General features: G+C 40.8%; 2 protein-coding genes across 2 annotated transcripts; both read right to left on the bottom strand.

Annotated features, from left to right (window-relative positions):
* Positions 1 to 2357: 2357 nt before the first annotated feature.
* LOC117960355 (zinc finger protein SNAI2-like) lies at positions 2358 to 7615 on the bottom strand. The gene is made up of 3 exons (XM_034898195.1): positions 7241 to 7615; positions 3963 to 4577; positions 2358 to 2660 (listed from the first exon to the last, which is right to left on the bottom strand). Exons 1-3 carry the CDS (start codon positions 7317 to 7319, stop codon positions 2482 to 2484), a joined length of 873 nt encoding a protein of 290 aa, XP_034754086.1. The 5' UTR covers positions 7320 to 7615; the 3' UTR covers positions 2358 to 2481.
* Positions 7616 to 10018: 2403 nt separating this feature from the next.
* On the bottom strand, positions 10019 to 17815 carry LOC117960349 (steroid 17-alpha-hydroxylase/17,20 lyase). The gene is made up of 7 exons (XM_034898189.1): positions 17357 to 17815; positions 17117 to 17255; positions 16296 to 16531; positions 14724 to 14810; positions 13769 to 13987; positions 11046 to 11215; positions 10019 to 10188 (listed from the first exon to the last, which is right to left on the bottom strand). The coding sequence occupies exons 1-7, from the start codon at positions 17669 to 17671 to the stop codon at positions 10038 to 10040; spliced, it is 1317 nt and encodes a 438-aa protein (XP_034754080.1). The 5' UTR covers positions 17672 to 17815; the 3' UTR covers positions 10019 to 10037.
* Between the last annotated feature and the right edge of the window lie 460 nt (positions 17816 to 18275).

Genomic DNA, 18275 nt, shown 5'->3' with positions numbered 1-18275 from the left:
TTAATCTCCCAAAACCAACCTCTGTGGCAGCCAAAAGTTGTTGGAGCACAAACTATGCAATTTGAATTACGATCTATGGACAATTTCTGTTCAAATCCAATTGCAAAATGTGATCAATCCAACAATGTTTTGATGAGCAGCCATGCTAATTGTCCTTACATAGTACAGGAACCATTCACCATGCATGCACATTCACACACACCACCAGGCTACTGTACAAGGTGCCACCTGCACATCAGATACACACAGTTTAAACTCTGATGGTGCAGCATCGTGAGCAATTCAGGGTTCAATGTCTTCAATGTCCCAAGGACACTTTGACATGGAACTAACCAGGGATCAAACCACCAAGTTTTGGATCTATTGGCAATCACTTGTACAACCTAATCTACAAACAGCACATGCATACCACGATTAAGCAAAAAGGTTGATAACAATGAATGGGAAAAGTTGTTTGGATCCCAGTGTAAGTGAGACTTTTAGTGTGGCAGATTGGCTCCGTTGGTGGAGCAGGCGCACATTCAGTATGTAGAGGTTTGTTCCTTGACGCAGAAGGTCCAGGGTTCAAGTCTGAGCCATGACGGTTTCCTACATGTCTTCCATTCATTTCTCATATCTGAGCTGTGTTGTCTTTTCAAAGAGTAATGGCCAAAAAAAAAAATCAATAAAAAGAGATGACTTTTTTTGTTCCCTCATGTACAGTGAAAAGGTATTTTATTAACAGATGATTTATTTTTCATAAAGTCAACATGCATTTTAAATACAAACATATACATAATAATGCAGAATTTTAACACAGCATACTGTTATTTCAGTACTGACATTTTAGTCTCTCAATTCCAAATAATTTCAAACGTTTTTTGCAGAAACAAAACAACTTTATTATACAGCATAATACGATAATCTTGATGCTATTTAATACTAAGTTAGTCTAAGTGAATACTCAGTCTGCTACTTCATCTGATGAGAAAGAAGCCTGACCTGTGCTTCATACATGTTACATGGCCACCTGCTGAGTTTGGTGTTTTTCCACCTGTAGGGGTACCGAAGCGGGAAAGGTTCTCTAGTGTTACTTTAAGGTAAAGAGCAATTGTGCACCTTCAATTTCTGTCCACTAAAAGTGCATGAAATACTGTTATTCTCAGTGTCAGACAAAATTATGGAAAGGATTCATACAGAGTTCCCCCTTTTTATTAAAGAGTAAGATCCTTTTTGACATGAAACCAAACTCTCCAGGCGCCATATAAAACACACTTCCTTCAAAGTCATCAGAAACTAAATTAAACTATGAAAAGCTGTCTTGGTTTGTTTTTCCACTGTTCCACCCACCACAGCTCTGGTTTGGCTGAAATAAACTCTTAATTCCCCCACTGGCTTGGGAAATCATGCTGGCTCTATACACGCTAAAAGTACGGATTATTTCCATGGAGTCTAGTGAGTTTGGTGATGTTGGATCTAACAAACAGTTCTATCGCTGTAGCGATATCTTCCATAATGTTGTCAGGCACTTCCAATAGTAATCTGAGCCTGTCTGTGGCAAAACCTGCACTTTTGTGAAGGTATTTACAAGCTGCACAACTGTCTTATTAATTTAGATTGTAGCTTGTTTCACTGCTGCCGACTGCAGAGATCTCTCTAAATACTGAACCACTGTCAAAGATGGTTGTTCCCATCAGTCACAAAACAACGGTAGTTACCCTTCAGTGGTTAAGGCACAGCAATGGCGCTTGTGCACATACGCACATATCTTCCAAGGTTTACACTGTACCTAATGTGCACCTCCCGACTACTGGGACCACACGTGGGGACTAAAGCAGATCCCACATGGGGACTTCAAGAACTGTGACCGGGCTGTTATGTTTTCTTGATGACAGCGGAGATGGGTGAGAATAAGCACATTAAACAAATTGAAGAAAGACTAAGTCATCTTCTTTCAGTAACACATCTAACACAGACCTCTCCTCTGCAAACCCACTGCTCACCACAGTTTAATTTCAAAATAAGCCCAGAAAAAAGCCTGCTAAACTACTTAAACACAGTGATGACGCAGTGATTAGTGACGAATCCCTCCGACCAAACACATCACCTTTTGGTATTACATCAACTCGCTCGGAACCTCGGCCGAGGTAGAGCTAAAAAAAAAAAGTAGCTGTTAGCCGAAAAGGCGAGTAGAGTCGAGGCAAGTCGAGGAGGTACCATGTAGTGGAAATAACTCATTATATTGACACATACACTTCAGTCACTAAGTGGTTTCTGACTGCAAGTTACAGATGTCAATTCACTATTTTGTCAAACTCTTCCTGTGAAATAAGTGTTTTAAAGAAAAAAGGGCTGTCATCAGACGGTAGTTTGTTTTACACTGCTTAGGCATTCAGGTTTTGTGATCCACACAGGAAGTTGGGAAAACCTCGTAGCTGTCTTTTTGTTTGGAAGACACTTGTTGTTGAAGAGCACATTGGAACAGGTCTAAGAAGTTCAGAGTCAGGACAGCGGGCAGCCAGCCTCCTGGTGCTTGGCTAACAGTGAGATCCTAGAGAAGGTCTTGAAACAACGTGCACACTGGTACTTTTTCACTTCAGAGTGGGTTTGGAGGTGAGCGCGCAGGTTGGATCGGTCAGCAAAAGCTCTGCTGCAGTGGAGGCACGAGAACGGTTTCTCTCCTGCACAGGGGACACACACATTTATGTCAGTAATAGCGCGCTAGTAGTTTTCTGTTCATTGTCATCCATAAACCCTCTAACCCAGGGGTCTTCAATGGTTTTTAGGCCCCGGACCCCAAACCTGTAACAGAGAAAGGGCAGGGACCCCTTACTACAATTATTATGAATTATTGACTTTCACATTAAACTGGGCCTACAATAACGTCTAAAGCTTTAATACGTATCTTTTTTTATTGATGCCCTACTAATATATACAAAGCTGTTAAAATTATAATTATTGTCATATTCAAATATATTTCCACATGTTTTAAAGATAATCATGCATGTAGCACAGTGAATCTGTAAAGCTTAACTGTATCTGTGGATAACTACCCTACCCACAGGCCTCCCATCAATACTGTGTAATAATAATGATAATTAATCCCAAAAGAGGCTGATTTACCTTTGCTATTAATACTGTATGTTGGACTTGTGTATATGTAGCCTATATTTTCAGACATGTTTTTAGTTTTAAAAATAAAAAAACAAATTAGAAGTGCAAGCAGTTATGAATGTGTAATTTGAGTGTGTAATTTGTGCAGTTTTAATCTGATAAAAATGATTTGATAATTTTTTGTCAAGTCAGTCTGGAGATGCTATGTGCCAGGTTTCGTGCAGATCAGTTGCACGGTCTAGGAGGAGTTAGAAAAAGTAGGTTTACAATAAATTATGATTTTTTGTTTGGCCTATATCACGATATTTAGCTAAATTCAGGGAACTCTGGGATTTGTCTTTATATGTCCGATGTGCGGTTTGGGAGTTAACATGGTTAACAAACCAAACATGGTTTTTCTGCTATAGCGCCACCTAGTGGTGGACGTGGGTAAAGGTCCCGGGTCCTTGCAGGGATCTAGACCAGCCCTAAACCTTGCTATCACAAATGTAATTTTGTAAATGATTCGTTTGAACATCATTCAACCAACTGGGAAAAAGTGAAAGAGACAGAGAGTGACAGAGAAAGAGAGCGCATGTGAGTGGGCGATCGAGAGACGAGAGTGTGCATGTGTACAGACAGAAATGCACATGCCTTTTCAAGCGTCATGCCTGTAGATTATAACGAGGCCTGATGCTATAACTTTGTAGTATCCCGAAGACACCATTAGGGTTATTTCCTCAGACTTCACTGAGCTCCTCCAGAAGGACTCACCATGACTAGTAACCACACCTTTGTGTGTAAAACTGGATGAGAGCCCCTCTAATAAAGAGTTGTTCTTTTCCAATACGCTGAAGAAGCATTAAGGTGTGGATGTGTGTTTCACTGACCTGTGTGTGTCCGTATGTGTCCCTGGAGCAGCCAGGGTCTGGAGAATGCCTTGCCACAGAGTTTACACACACAGGGCAGTGTGTGTGTCCTGATGTGCATCTTGAGTGCTCCCAGGCTGACGTACTCCTTCTCACAGTACTTACAGCTGAAGTGCTTCTTACTGCCACACTCCCACTGGACCTGCTTGTGTTTGGCCAGGCCCGAGGAGCTAAAATACTCTTTATGACAGTCCAAACATGTAAAGCTCTCCTGGCTGTTGCCGCCGTGAGGGATGGTTGGAAAGAGGTCCAGGAAAGGGAGGGATGAAGGGACGATGCTCTCTCTCCTCCTGTGGTCTCCTGTGACACACTGGCTTCCAAGGTTCACTTTGGTACAGGATTCAGCTGGTTTGTAGGCATCTGCAGGGCTTCTACTGTAGCCCTCTGAAGAGTGGCCCAAAAAGGAGAAACGGGGGGTGTTTGGAGAAGATGGAAGATGCAATCGGTCTGCTCTGAGAGAAAGAGGACGGGAGGAGGAGAGAGGCTGGAACAGCCATGGGCTTGAGGCTGGGCAATGATGCCGAGGGGGGATGTCGCTGTGCAGCAGGGAGTCTTCATAGGGGCTGCATGGGACCTCTGTGGAACACACACACACACACACACACACAGTTATCAACAATGGTAATTAAGCTTCATAATGCCTTGGTTATATTTGTTTATTTAAAAGGAGAAATGTTTAATATATTTACTGTATTTAATCATAAAAATGGCCATGATATGTCATCAGATTATAATATTATAATATTATAATATTATAATAATTTTTTATGGCTACAAGTAGGGAAGGGCATTTCCAGTCATTTCAACATTCGGATACTCCCAGTAAATTATTATTTGAGTCTGTTGCTTGCAAAAAAATTTGAGACACAACGTGTAATGTTATGAAATATTCTTGTGGCTAACGTTACCATTGCCAGCTTTAAGATTATATATGTTGGAAAGTAAGATACATTTTTATCTTGTGACAAACTGGCATTAATCTATATTAGTGCTGTCAAATGATTGAAATATTTAATCGCAATTAATCGCATCAATGTCATCGTTAACTCCCAATTTATAGCACATTTTGATCTATTCTAAAATGTCCCTTGATGTCATTTTGTCCCATTATTTTTTCTCATTTTAATGCTCGTATCATGGAAAAGTGGATTGGATTGCTTAGTGCAAAATTTTTTTTATTGAAAACAACACTGGCATATAGTCTACTGTATGGGGGGGGAAATAAATCGTTTTAACGTTATTGCACAACCTTGCCCCTATTTTCACCTGTTGCTAGGTAACATACATGAGCATCCCATGGTCTCTTGAGTGCAGCATACCTGTAGCAAGCTCCTTCATAGTAGCTGGTAACTAACTCTCCAGTGTCAGTGAGCAGGCTTGTACCAAGACCTAGTGACGCTTTAATTGGCTGCACGCAGGAAACACACGTTACACACAAAGACGGGGCTCCTGGTGTGTGTCGTCGTATTGAAAGGCGTGACGGCAGTGTGCGTCACATAGGTGTAAAAGGAGCGGGAATAAAGTGTATCTTAATGTTGTAATTTCTTTTTGGTAAATGGCTTTTGATAAAAATGATTTCCAAAAATACACATCGTACAAAAACCGGTATCAAATTCAGCCTTTTGAAAAAATGTTGAACGCCACCCAGAACTATTGACAGTGTTGATATCGTAGGCATCAGTCCGCCACTCCACCTGACTGTTGCTCATTTAGTTATGATTTTTTAACGTCCTAAAGAAACTAAAATCTTTTAAGGGCTTAATTCGAATCATAATAGTCTATACTCAAAGAAAGTGATCAAAAACTATTTTAAATATAGATAGGAGTTTAAGAACACAAACTTGCAAACATTCACTTACGCTGATCCAGTCTTTGTGCACGTGCAGGAAATACCAACCTGTGGTCCTTTCAAGCCAAACATTTAACGATTTTGTTAAATTGAAATCAGTGTCTAGTTTCCTTTCATTTAAATTTGATCTCAGTCTTATTACTAGGTCTTTGTTGTATTTGCTATTCTGATGGCAGTATTGGAAGTTCATCAGTACAGTGGGATGGGGATGGGGATGGGGAAGGCTCAAGCTCACTTTAAGGGCTGTTTTGGAACAAACACAAAGGTGAAAGGAGGGATTTGTCAGAAGGAGCCTGGAAGGCTGCTACATAGCCTCTTGAGGCTGCTTAATGGGGCCCTTCTGGTCTTTCTAAGAGCTGGGTACTTTGCACCTGCTAAACGCAAAACTACATTTTGTGGCCAGACAGAACTGTCATTTCCCTTTATTCAGCATTATTTCCTTTACATGATCTTGTAAAGCGCTGAAACAGAAAGGTTGAGCTGGTTTAAAACATGTTGTAGAATACATGACCACTCCACTATCTTCAAATACTGGAAAAGTGAACTTTGGTCAGAAAGAGGATGCGTGTCCTCGGGTCAAATTGTCCCATTTTCCTATATCAATGTTCTTATTAATTCCCCAAAATAACATGATTGATTCCACACAACACTCCTTGGCAAGTACAAATCTCTACTTTCATTCATTTTGGGGCGTCTTATTCAATTTTATTGCAATTGGAGAAAGAAATGGAAGTGTTTTTGAAATAGTATTGAGTAAAAGTTGACATATTCCAGTCTGTGATTATCATCAACATCCATTCCTTTAATTTTAGTCTCAATAATTCCTAATTTCTGCTTTTATAACTCTTTACATCAGGTATAATTTCCTATAAATGAGGTTTATTGACCATAAATTCCAATAACTGTAAAACTAAAGTTATTAAGTTAGTGTTACGTAGTTTTGCCAACGTCAAAAAAAGTGACAAACATTGAAAAAAGCTTCATAAATGTTGAAAATGTACAAAAACCTAAAGGAGAGTTAAAACATTGATAAAAAGCGTCAACGAAAGTGTTCATTTTCCATTTCGACGGGAAGACAACACGAGGGTTATCTCTAACGGTTGTGAGTCATTACATCTAGAAAGACAACGAAATATTGTATTACTAGCTTGTTCATTCATTTTTTGGAGATTACAAAAAACATTTAAGTTAAAGTCCAGCATTCACACTTCCAAGCATTAGAATACTTCAGTATTATTAAATACTACTGTTTCTTAGTTAGCTCAGGCTACTCTATATGACCTGAATATAACTTTATTCATTATTTTGTAATGACATTTAAGAGTTAAAAGAGTACTTTCCCTACTTTGACCGTTTTTACAGACAGAGTGATGCGTTCAGGGAGTCTTACCCTCGGTGTATGAGCTCAGTCTTCCGTAGTTTGCTCTCTTAGCGAAGTGATGTTTCTTCACTAAGAAAGACCGCGGCATGTTGTCGCCCTCTTCCCGGGAGTTGGCGTGGAGTGACGGTGGTCCGCAGCCGGTTAACGGAAGCAGCTGCCGGTGGTGTGACAACCCGTTTGTGATTCCCAGCGGCGGGCCGGCGGCTGTGTGTCTGTCAGCCTGCGGCCTCGCGCATTCTCTGGTTGGTCAGGTGCGAGCCAAGGGTCGCGCGGGGGAATTTCCATATTCACAAGTGTTGAACCAATTACAATGAAAGGACAAGTGCAGGGGGCGGGCTATGTGTGTCAATCAGCATGCTCCAACAAAACAGGTGTATGAATGGTGATAGCCGCTCACTATAGAGGCACGAAAACACTCCACACTGGTCTGGGCTCCAGGCCCCCCCCCCCCGTAATATGAAAACAGCTGATGGTAACTCTTAACATCAGTTAAAATGTCTCAACATGAAGCACAGCAGCATCAGATAAAGAGAAAAATTGTTACATTGTTGCATAGCAACAAAACAGAAGATTACCAAAGATGATCTTGCATTTCTGCATTTAATTTGAAAGAAACCTGGGGCGTAACACAACATTTTGGGCCCCGTAGAAAGGCATTCTCCATGGACCCCCCCCCCCCCCGCCCCACATCCACAGCTATTCATTCTAGCATCTTTTTGGTCCCTCTTCACATGAGGGCCCTGGGTACTCAGTCCCCCTTACACCCCCTGTCTGACAACCATATGTAGTAAAGGGTAAGTGCTTGTTTTGCCATTGACGGGATCAGATTAATATTCTAAGTGTCTGACAACATTATGGAAAGGATTTCTAAGGAGGTCCACTTTTCTGTTAAAGAGGAAGATGTTTTTTTTTTAACATCCGCTGCATTCAAAGACGACAGAAACAAAAAAAAACTATGAAAAATCGTATTGGGTCGTCTGTCCACTTTTCCAACCATCACAACTCTAGTTTTGGTTGAAATACAGACATAGTTTACCGATTAACATGTGAAAATATGTTGGCTCTAGACACGCTTAAAGTATTGCTTTTTTAAATGGAGTCTGGTGCGCTAGCTAGTTTAGCACCAGCGACTTCAGAGCTGTTTCTAGTTAAACAGAAAGGTCTCAACAAGGTTTTTAAGGTCTATCTCAGTAGGGATTCTTTCCATAATGCTGTAAGACACTTAGAATATTAATCTGAGTCTGAACCAGCACTTTTGTGAAGGTAAATACACGCTGGACAATTGCCTCTAAACTCTTGTTTTGGTTGAAATAAAGACATAGTTTACCGATTAACATGTGAAATAATGTTGGCTCTAACACGCTAAAAGTATTGTAAGTATCTGTAAAGTGTCTCAAGTTAACTCTTGTTATGAATTGATACTACAAATTGAATTGAATTGAATTGGTTACATTGGAGCCATGGCTGCCCGCTACTGGACCAATTTCAAAGATTTTTGCCATGAGTCACTTCACCCAAAAAAGTATAGGAAAATGGGGGCCAGGTTGAAAAAAAACGGCTGTTACCTTTTAAAATCATCATAACTTTCAGAACAGCAGCCTGTAACAGTTGAGAGGAAAACTCACCCCTATCTGATTAGAGTACAGTACCTTTGAAAAAAGGTAAGCCTATCCGTTTAAAAAACATTTTCTGAAATAACCATACAGGCCAATGAATGCCCAGGCCATTTTCTTGGAATTATCAATGCTATGTCATTGTGAATAAGCACACATTAATATGCATTTACACACTTATGGTATTGGAGCAAGTCTGATAGAAATAAACCACTGGTAGTTTTAACCCTCATGTTGTCCTCGGGTCAAATTTGACCACTTTTCAGGTTTTTCTTTCACAATAAATGGGCAGAGAAATAAGCGCTGAAAATATCAACATTAGAAATATCAAATATCTTTGGAAAAAAACATTGAACGTCGCCCACACGAGGAATACTTAGGAATGACAACATCCCCTGACACAAGCCCTCATTAATAAAGCATTCATTATTATTGTTATTACATACCCTTGGGATGTCAAGATCATAGAGGAAATGCAATACAGATATGCTGCCTTCCAGTTACTACTGTCAGTATGTATATATATATATATATATATATATATATATATATATATATATATATATATATATATATATATATATATATATATATACACAGTATATTTATATGCAGCCTTATTTTTATGTACGTTTTTCTGTCTGTAACCTCTGACACACTGTCCATGTGTTACTTGTCTGTGGGTGTTGTATTGATATTTGTTCTGTTTTGATTTGCAATAAAAAAAAATACAACTACAAGATCCACAGTCAAATCCGTGTCATGTCAAAAAGCTATAAGAACTCTCAGTTCTATCTTCACATCATAAAATCTATCATCTCAAAAAGAGTTTCATAGTCCAGCATTTAAGATATAATAAAATGGAAGGGAATTTCCATTTCCAGTAAGAAACATTTCGGTCGCTGCTAAATATCATTTTACAATGTTGAAAATAATTCCTTAACATTTTCTGCATGTCACCCAGAGTTTAAATGTTCTCGGGATTCAAATATGTTGTTACTGTATTTGGATCATTGATCTCTACATAATAAAATTGGCTCAGGTGGTTGATGGCAGGTGACTAGTTCATTTTTTTCCATTTTACATCCTGTGTCCTTATTACCAACAGAGATGGCTTAAACTGACCCTCATCTCTAGCCGACATGACAAAATGCCTGATGGCTCCATAAGTCATACCAAACACATTCAGAGCATTACTGTCTGGAGTAAAACCTGGTATTTGACAGCAGTTTCCTCTCACCAGGGTCAAAGAGCTCTGGGTTCTTCCATTCCTTCTCATCGTGGTGCAGAGACCACAGGTTGATGATGACGCGAGTTCCTTTCCTCACTGTGAAGTCCCCTATGCTGAAGACAAGCATGAAGACAGAGAAGAACGGACTAAATGACACAAATATGGATCAACAATCTCCAGAATCAGTCCAGAGGCAGACCAGTTATGTGTGATAAGTCAGTATGACAGGACTGGTGCTGTATCTTCTCACATTGCCAGACCTTCATCCACAGCGCTGTGAAGGAGGGTCTGGCAAGTCCACACTGCATTCTGGGATAGGAGAAAACCCTGCTCTGGTTTATTGGCATTTCATTAAACCAATTACAATTGCCATGGGCGGGTTCCAGACGGAACCACGGTTCCCTCTGCTAAATAGTCTTGGAAAGGAGTTTGTTTTGGTGGAACATGTGTTGGTTTTAGAGAGAAAACTCAGATTGGACAGATAGTCTAGCTAGCTGTCTGGATTTAACCTGCAGAGATCTGAGGACCAGGTAACCATAGTCCTCAGATTGGACAGATAGTCTAGCTAGCTGTCTGGATTTACCCTGCAGAGATCTGAGGACCAGGTAACCATAGTCCTCAGATTGGACAGATAGTCCAGCTAGCTGTCTGGATTTACCCTGCAGAGATCTGAGGACCAGGTAACCATAGTCCTCAGAAATCGACCAGAGTTTAAAATGACAACACAAAGAAAGTGGAAGGTACCGGACCGCAACAACTGACATTACAAACCCATAACCAACCTATATGCAAACGGAAATGATGTACGTGGGTTATTGCATGTAGAGTGGGAAGGGAGATCCGATCATAAGTGGTCACAGAGGGCGCATCTGGAGAGCCATTCTACAGACACACACACCTGGAGCTGTCCACTTGTGATCCCATCACTCAGGACAACAGCCGAACGTGTGTGTGTGTGTGTTGAGATTACCTGGTGTCACTGAGGGCCACGTGGGGGATGAGCAGTGGGGCCACAGGGCGGATCCGTAACACCTCCCTGATGGTGGCCTCCAGGTAGGGTAGACTGCCTCTGTCACTGAGCTGGGGGAACCGGTCCTCCCCCACCTTACTGTCCAGCTCCTCCTGGATACGTCTCTGCACCTAAACACACAATTTACCAATATTTTACAATTTTACACTCTGTTTGTAGACTACACACTACACACTGGCCTGAAACACACACACACACACATGCTTAGGTCCTTTTACATGTACAAATGGAGAGATTACAGCGTGAGGGGGCTCCGAGTGCTGAACAGGCGTCTCGAGTGGTTGGGGGGGGGGGGGGGGGGGGGGGGGGGGGGGGTTCAGTGCCTGCTCAAGTGAACTGTCATATCTCTGGCTACCAGTCCACACTCTCACGGTCTATAAGGGGACTTGAACTTGGTTCCCTACCTACTTTAAATCAGTTTGGTTAATTGGGGTCTTATTTACTCATGCATAATATCATTTCCTCATCACATTGTCAGAATTAATAGGAAAATTCATGCGATCTTGCTAAGTCCCCCCCCCCCGGAAAAGCCCATTTTGAGCCAGGAAAAACCATGGTTCTGGACCCAGAACACACTTAATTAGAATGTACATGTGTTCTTTTATTAGGTTTTTGAAAAGTTTCCATAATTCATATTCATATGACTCATAGAATGTTATCAGTCCCTGAATTTGCATGAATTTCAAACTTTTTAAAAATATCACTTTTCATATCATTTCCCTCATAAAACACGTAGATTCGAGCACTGATGAGGTCTATGACCACCGAGAGTTTGTGGTACCACGGTTGAGGACCGGTGGGTGACCCATCCCCCCCAGGTTTCTGACGACATGGCTGTAAGTGGGAAATAGATCACTGGGGTCTGACAATCCAAATGTGACTGTAATAGGCTGAAATATCTGTCAAAAAAGCTGACATGGTTGAAAACATACTTCTTGACAACTATAACCGAGACTCACATAAGGAGAGGTGAGATAACTTAACTATGGAAATAGAATTAATTATTTTAATGGAGCCTGATTAGCATCTAGTGGACTCCAGAAGAACTGCAGCTCAAGGCACGGTAGACTGGTTTCTGCACAGTTTAAAAATTCTTAAAATTCTAATGTAAAAAAAAAGAAAAAACATTCGTAGAAGAACTTTAACCCTTGTGTTGTCTTCTCGTCCAAATTGAAAATCAACACTTTTGTTGACGTTTTTAATTAGGGTTTTTTCTTTTTTCTTATAATATTGTCCCTTTTTTCAACACTGTTAATGCTTTTGTTTAATCTTTGTCACTTTTTTTGACATTTTCAACACTATTTATAGTTATTTTTGGAATTTATGGTCAATAATAAATAAATATACCTATTGTTTGAGTTAGAAAAGCAAAAATCTGGAATTATTGAGACTAAAATTAAAGGAATGGATGTTGATGATAATCACAGACTGGAACAACTGTTACTCAATACTATTTCAAAAACACTTCCATGTGTTTTCAATTGCTACAATTGCTATTTTGTACTTGGCAAAGAGCGTTGTGTGGAATCAATCATGTTATTTTGGGGAATTAAAATGAACATTGATATAGGAAAACGGGTCAATTTGACCCGAGGACAACATGAGGGTTAACAGGGTTAGACAGAAGAATACAGGTTAATGATATGGCTGTATGGCTAAATAAAAGCATTCCATGATCTAAACAGACAATCGCTGTGTTTGAAAACCATTCCCTCTCATAGAAATAGTCCACTATATACTAGTGTGTTCGCCATTTTGGAGAGGTGTTCCACTTCTCTGCTGTTAATTTCATTCAGTATGCAGTGCACTATAAAATACCCAAGTTGCAGAGCTAATGTGAGCGTACATACGATGTACTCTACATGTTACTCCCATGTACCACAATGCAATGCAACCTTATATATATATATATATATATATCCACACACACGCACAGCCTTTTACTGTTCTCCTGAGTGCTCAGTTGGTTTCAGGGATGTATGGACCTTCACAGCAGAGATTTTTGACTTGTCATAGTAGGAAAAGCACAGCTGAAGTTGATGGCTGAATGTCCCAGTGAGCTTCTCAGTGAGTCAGCATGCACAACACCAGGGCCAGGGAATGCAGCCGTCATTTATGGTTTTGAATACACATGTGCTTTTTTTTTTTAAATGTCAACATGTCTGCCGTGAAAAAGCTCTATTATAAGTCCTCTTGCTTCAGTTTGTCTACTGGATGCTGGACGCGCCCGCTCCGGCGCATCTACTGACACAACATTGATTTCAGTGCTGAAATCTGGTTTGTTTGTTCTCTAAATAGTTCACTATTTAATTAAACGCTATATAGGGAATAGTGAGTGAGTGGTTTCCAACACCACTAATGTATGAAGGAGAGATTTTTTCATTTAATTTGATCAGGAAAATGCACATTAATAAACATTTCTGCAAATGCATGTCTTTATGGTGGGAGGAAACTGGAGCACCCAGAGGACACCCACGCAAACATGGGGAGAACACGCAAACTCCACACAGAAAGGCCCAGAACGACCTGGATTCGACCCCAGAACCTTCTTGCTGTGAGCTGGAAGTGCTAACCACTTAGCCACCATGCTGCCATTTATATATCTTATGCTTTTATATTCTTACGCCCATCTCTCTTGCACGCGGCTGCTGCTCCAGCCTTACCTGTGGGTAATGGATGAGGTACGTGACGGCCCATTTGAGCACGGTGGTGGTGGTTTCCACGCCAGCTCCAAAGATGTCTCCCACGGTCATGAGGAGGTGGTCGTCACTGAGGCCCACCGACTCAGCGCTGATCTCCGCCGTGTTGTTGTTCTCAGCGCTGCGTTTGGCTCTCAGCAGAGCGTCCAGCAGGTCTCTCTGCACATGGTCACTGTAGTCTGCCTGGAAGGAAGCACCGTGTCAATGTCCACTCCCAGTCATCCATCACTCTACACTGCATCAGATGGGGGTTGCATTAAATAGATAAAGCAATTCAAAATGACTGTTACAATGAAATAGGGCTGCAACTAACGATCAGTTTCATTGTCAATTAACCTGTTGATTATTTTCTCAATTAATCGATTAATTTGGTCTTTAAAAGGATGAAAATGTGGACCAGTGTCTCCCAAAGGCCAAGATAATGTCCTCAAATGTCTTGTTTTGCCACATGTTGATTGGGGGTGGCGGGCAAAGCAAAGTCTCTCACTGTTTAAGGTTGCAATACTGTATTGAAAAACTGACGCCAAGTATGGATCTTTTATTATATGAATTACACAGGAGAATTTAATGTTTTGGTACTGATTAATGAAAACCAATTGCTTATTCAGTCCAATAAATGGTGCAGTTGAGTTTATTTTCTGGTGAGGTCAGCAGGAGTGACCGCCAGTGTGAAAGAGAAAGTTTTCCTTTATGGACATAATTTAAAGTTGGGAAAAAGTGCCACTGTCTCTATTTTCCCTATAATAAGTGGACTTTAAAAAAAACAAAAAAACTTGCATTTCTAAAAATTATTCTCTGCAGGTGCATAAAAACAACAGATGACTTAGTCCTATCCAGGAACTTCCCACAGAGTTCCACAGCCATCTTCACCTCATTAGCGACAGCACAGGGAACATTGTGAGCAAGAGGCCAACTGTACCTTGTGTTCTTCATATTTCTTCTGAAGAAGTTGGTCTCTGATTGAAACACAGTGCTTCAGAAGACGCAGGTCTGCATTGGGAAATATCTGCGACAAAGAGAGACACATCATCCACATCATGACGTTTGTTATATAAAGAGTGTGTGTACTGTATATTTTCAATAGACACTTTAATAGAAATATAAACAGTATGTTGTAACTCTCTCTATATTGTCCCAGGGTTGAGTTACTGTAAATGGTTGGTTAAGGTGTTAGGGACATTTTTTTACATCCAAACATACACATTTAAAAATCTGCATTTAAATCAGAACAGCTGCTAAAAATAATGCTGATTTAACACTGTGATGAAGGGGACTCTTGTTTGTCTTTTCTTTTTGTTTTTGCAGGAATATAAGTGATCAACGTGAAGACACACATGAAACGGTAAGACAAAAGGAGCTAAAAGTCCTAAAAACTAAATAATAACTAACTAAAAAAACAGAGGGGGCATAATGTTTGGCTTGGATTAATTCATTGTAATATGCATCTAGTGCTTGTGTGTCTATGTTTGTGTGTGTCTGTCTGTGTGTGTGTGTGTGTGTGTGTCTCCAAAAGGACAGAGCATGTTTAGGCGGCGGGGTGGATCCAGGGTAGGACATTTAGGGATGGTTTTAGGTGTTTTTTATCCCCCCCAATTCTCCTTTCACCTACTTTCCTACCACTGGATTTGTAGATTTCTGCTGTTTTCCCTGCTCCTCCATGATTTGGGCTCGTGCCTGCTTCAGGTCGAGCAGGTCAGATCTCTTTTTCAGAGCCGCCTCCACCCCTATGTGACACTGGGTCTTAGAGACTGTCCTCCCCCCAAACAACCCCCAGATAAATCACTTGTTCAAGCTGCAATTCCCACCTATATTGAAATGTGTAGTGACGCCACCCTCTAGTGGCTGTCGTAGTTGTAAAGAGAGCAGAGCAGGAAATAAACTGAGGTGACAGGTGTAAACCAGGGTTGTTAAGCCAAATTCCCCTTAACCCTCTTGTTGTCTTCTCGTCAAAATTGAAAAACACTTTTAAAGCTTTTATTTCAATGTTTGTCACTTTTTTGAGGTTTAACACTACGTAACACTAACTTATTAACTTTAGTTTTACAGTTATTTTTTGAATTTATGGTCAATAAACCTCATTTATAGGAAATTATACCTAATGTTAGAGTTAGAAAAGCAGAAATTAGGAATTTTTGAGACTAAAATTAAAGGAATGGATGTTGATGATAATCACAGACTGGAATATGTCAACTTTTACTCAATACTATTTCAAAAAACACTTCCATTTGTTTTACAATGCTATAAAATTGAATGAGACGCCCCAAAATGAATGAAAGTAGAGATTTGTACTTGGCAAAGAGCGTTGTGTGGAATCAATCATGTTATTTTGGGGAATTAAAAAGGACATTGATATAGGACAACATGAGGACAACATGAGGACAACATGAGGGTAAACGGAAAGAGAGAGGGAGCAACTACTTAAGTAGTATTCATAAAGATGTAAGTAAAACCTATGCTTCTGTAAAAGGTGGTGTTGCGTGTGTTTGAGTACCTGTAACCAGGGGAAGATGTCCACCAGGCTGTCCTTTGCCACAGTGTCCACGATGCCCTGGCTGTAGTGAAGCATGTCCTCAAACTCCGGGTCTCCGCGGCAGTAGGACGAGTTGAAGCAGAGCGAACAGATGACGTTGGTGACGGCCCGGGTCAGCTCAGGAGACAGGTCCAGGGCCAGTCCAGCAGCTGCTGCCTCGGACAGGACGGAGGACAGAGACTGGGCCTCTGCACAGACTGAGCAGGACACGAACAAAACATTTTAAGGGAGGATACAATGAAAATGGGAGGTCAAAACAATCGGACCGTTTGAATTTATCTATGAAAACCATGTGTAGCAATATATATTAATATTGAGGAGGTGATGCATCGTGATATCCAATCGTAGACAGAATAATTGTAATTGAATCGTGAGACAAGATAGATAGATAGATAGATAGATAGATAGATAGATAGATAGATAAATAGATAGATAGAGTGTGTGTATATGTTTCCTGTTGTATGAAACAGGAAACTGTTGGTTTGTAGATTGAGTATGTGTATGTCATGGCAGCAGAAGTAACCTGTCAAATACGATATATTAGACATCAACACAAGGGGGGAACCTGGTGCACATCCCTAAGAGCATCTACATTCATATATAAAATATTTTTGAATTCACATTATGCAAAAATATAGTTTGGTGCATTAAAGGTCCTGAGTGTTAAATCTTACACAGTAATGAGATTAAATGCCAAAAGAGTCTCAAGTCAAGACAGTTTCTAACCCTGATGTTGGGTAGAAGAGGAGACGTTGGAGGCGTGTAGAGAGAAGTGTACTCACTGATCTTCTCGATGGAGGCAGAGCCCTCTCCAAACATGCACAGAGCTCCGTGGACTATCTTCCTGTGGAATCTCCAGGTTGGACTGTAATCTCCAAATGCGATGTCTTTCCCATCTCTGGTCAGAACGTCTGTGGTTACCTTCATCACACACAGGACGAGGAGAAAAGAAATAGATTACAACCGCTAAGAAGAAGAAGAAGAAGAAGAAGAAGAAGAAGAAGAAGAAGAGGTCTACCCACAGTTCTGGGTCTTCCTGCAAATATCTTCCCCTTCTTCAGCAGGATTTCTTTGGCGTGTACGTGCTGGTTGATGATGATGACCCAGTGGGAGCCCATCATCAGAGAGTACGTCTGTCCGTATTTCTTCTGCAGTTCTTTAAAAAGCACATGAGGAGGCTGCGGGCTTCGCAGACTCAGCAGACTGCCGATCAGGGGTAGTGCTGGGAGATGGGGGGGCTCCCGAGGGCCATGACCGGACGTCTTGAGCTTCAGATGCAGAGCCAACAAAACCAGGCCCACGGCCAAAAACCCAGAGAGACACAGAAACCAAGCCATGACCACAGCAGAGGGCCCTGACGGAGGGGGTCTGTCTCAGCGGAGGCCCAGCATCACAGAGAGGAGCTCTGCAGGAAGGCCCCGAGCTGCTGCAGGGGCCGCCTTTTATGCAGCTCCTTCAATGCCAAATCCTTGACTCGGAATTCTTCAGGCGGAGCTAGCTTCAACAAGATAAGATGACACCTGATCCACTGAATCTTTGCAAAAAACCACGACGACACATGCACACTGTGACATAGTATTTGTCCTGTATATAGTCTATAGATATATATATATATATCTATATATCTATAGACTATACTCAGCAGGGCTGGAAGGTAAATAAGATCAATACTGTATTGAAGTACAATTTTGAGTTTGCCTATTTGTACTTGAGTATTCAATTTTCTTAACATTTTTGAGATAAATCAATTTATATTGAGTTTCCCCAACAGGGATTAATAAAAACAGTACACTAACAAGGCTATTATTATCTGACAGCCGTAGTTTGTGCTCATAGTAGATGAACATTTTACACATATGAGAAGTTTATAAAATAGTAGACACTGGTAAACTACCCAGTAGTATGGAAAGCATATGAGCTGCAGCCAGAATAGCGGCTTAA

The sequence above is a fragment of the Etheostoma cragini genome, chromosome 17 (genome assembly GCF_013103735.1).
Source record: "Etheostoma cragini isolate CJK2018 chromosome 17, CSU_Ecrag_1.0, whole genome shotgun sequence".
NCBI lineage: Eukaryota > Metazoa > Chordata > Actinopteri > Perciformes > Percidae > Etheostoma > Etheostoma cragini.
Note: the sequence above shows the minus strand (reverse complement) of the source record. Positions and strands in the feature narration are given on the sequence as shown.

Bases quoted from the DNA above. Each gene is read 5' to 3' on its own strand.
- LOC117960355 (XM_034898195.1), bottom strand. From the start codon at position 7,319: ATGCCGCGGTCTTTCTTAGTGAAGAAACATCACTTCGCTAAGAGAGCA. The intron at 4,578-7,240 runs GTAAGACTCCCT...TGTGTTCCACAG, and splicing joins ACTGAGCTCATACACCGAGG to AGGTCCCATGCAGCCCCTAT. The intron at 2,661-3,962 runs GTCAGTGAAACA...TCCCCTGTGCAG, and splicing joins ACACATACGGACACACACAG to GAGAGAAACCGTTCTCGTGC.
- LOC117960349 (XM_034898189.1), bottom strand. From the start codon at position 17,671: ATGGCTTGGTTTCTGTGTCTCTCTGGGTTTTTGGCCGTGGGCCTGGTT. The intron at 16,532-17,116 runs GTGAGTACACTT...TGTCCTGCTCAG, and splicing joins TGCCTCCATCGAGAAGATCA to TCTGTGCAGAGGCCCAGTCT. The intron at 14,811-16,295 runs GTACTCAAACAC...TCTTTGTCGCAG, and splicing joins ACATCTTCCCCTGGTTACAG to ATATTTCCCAATGCAGACCT.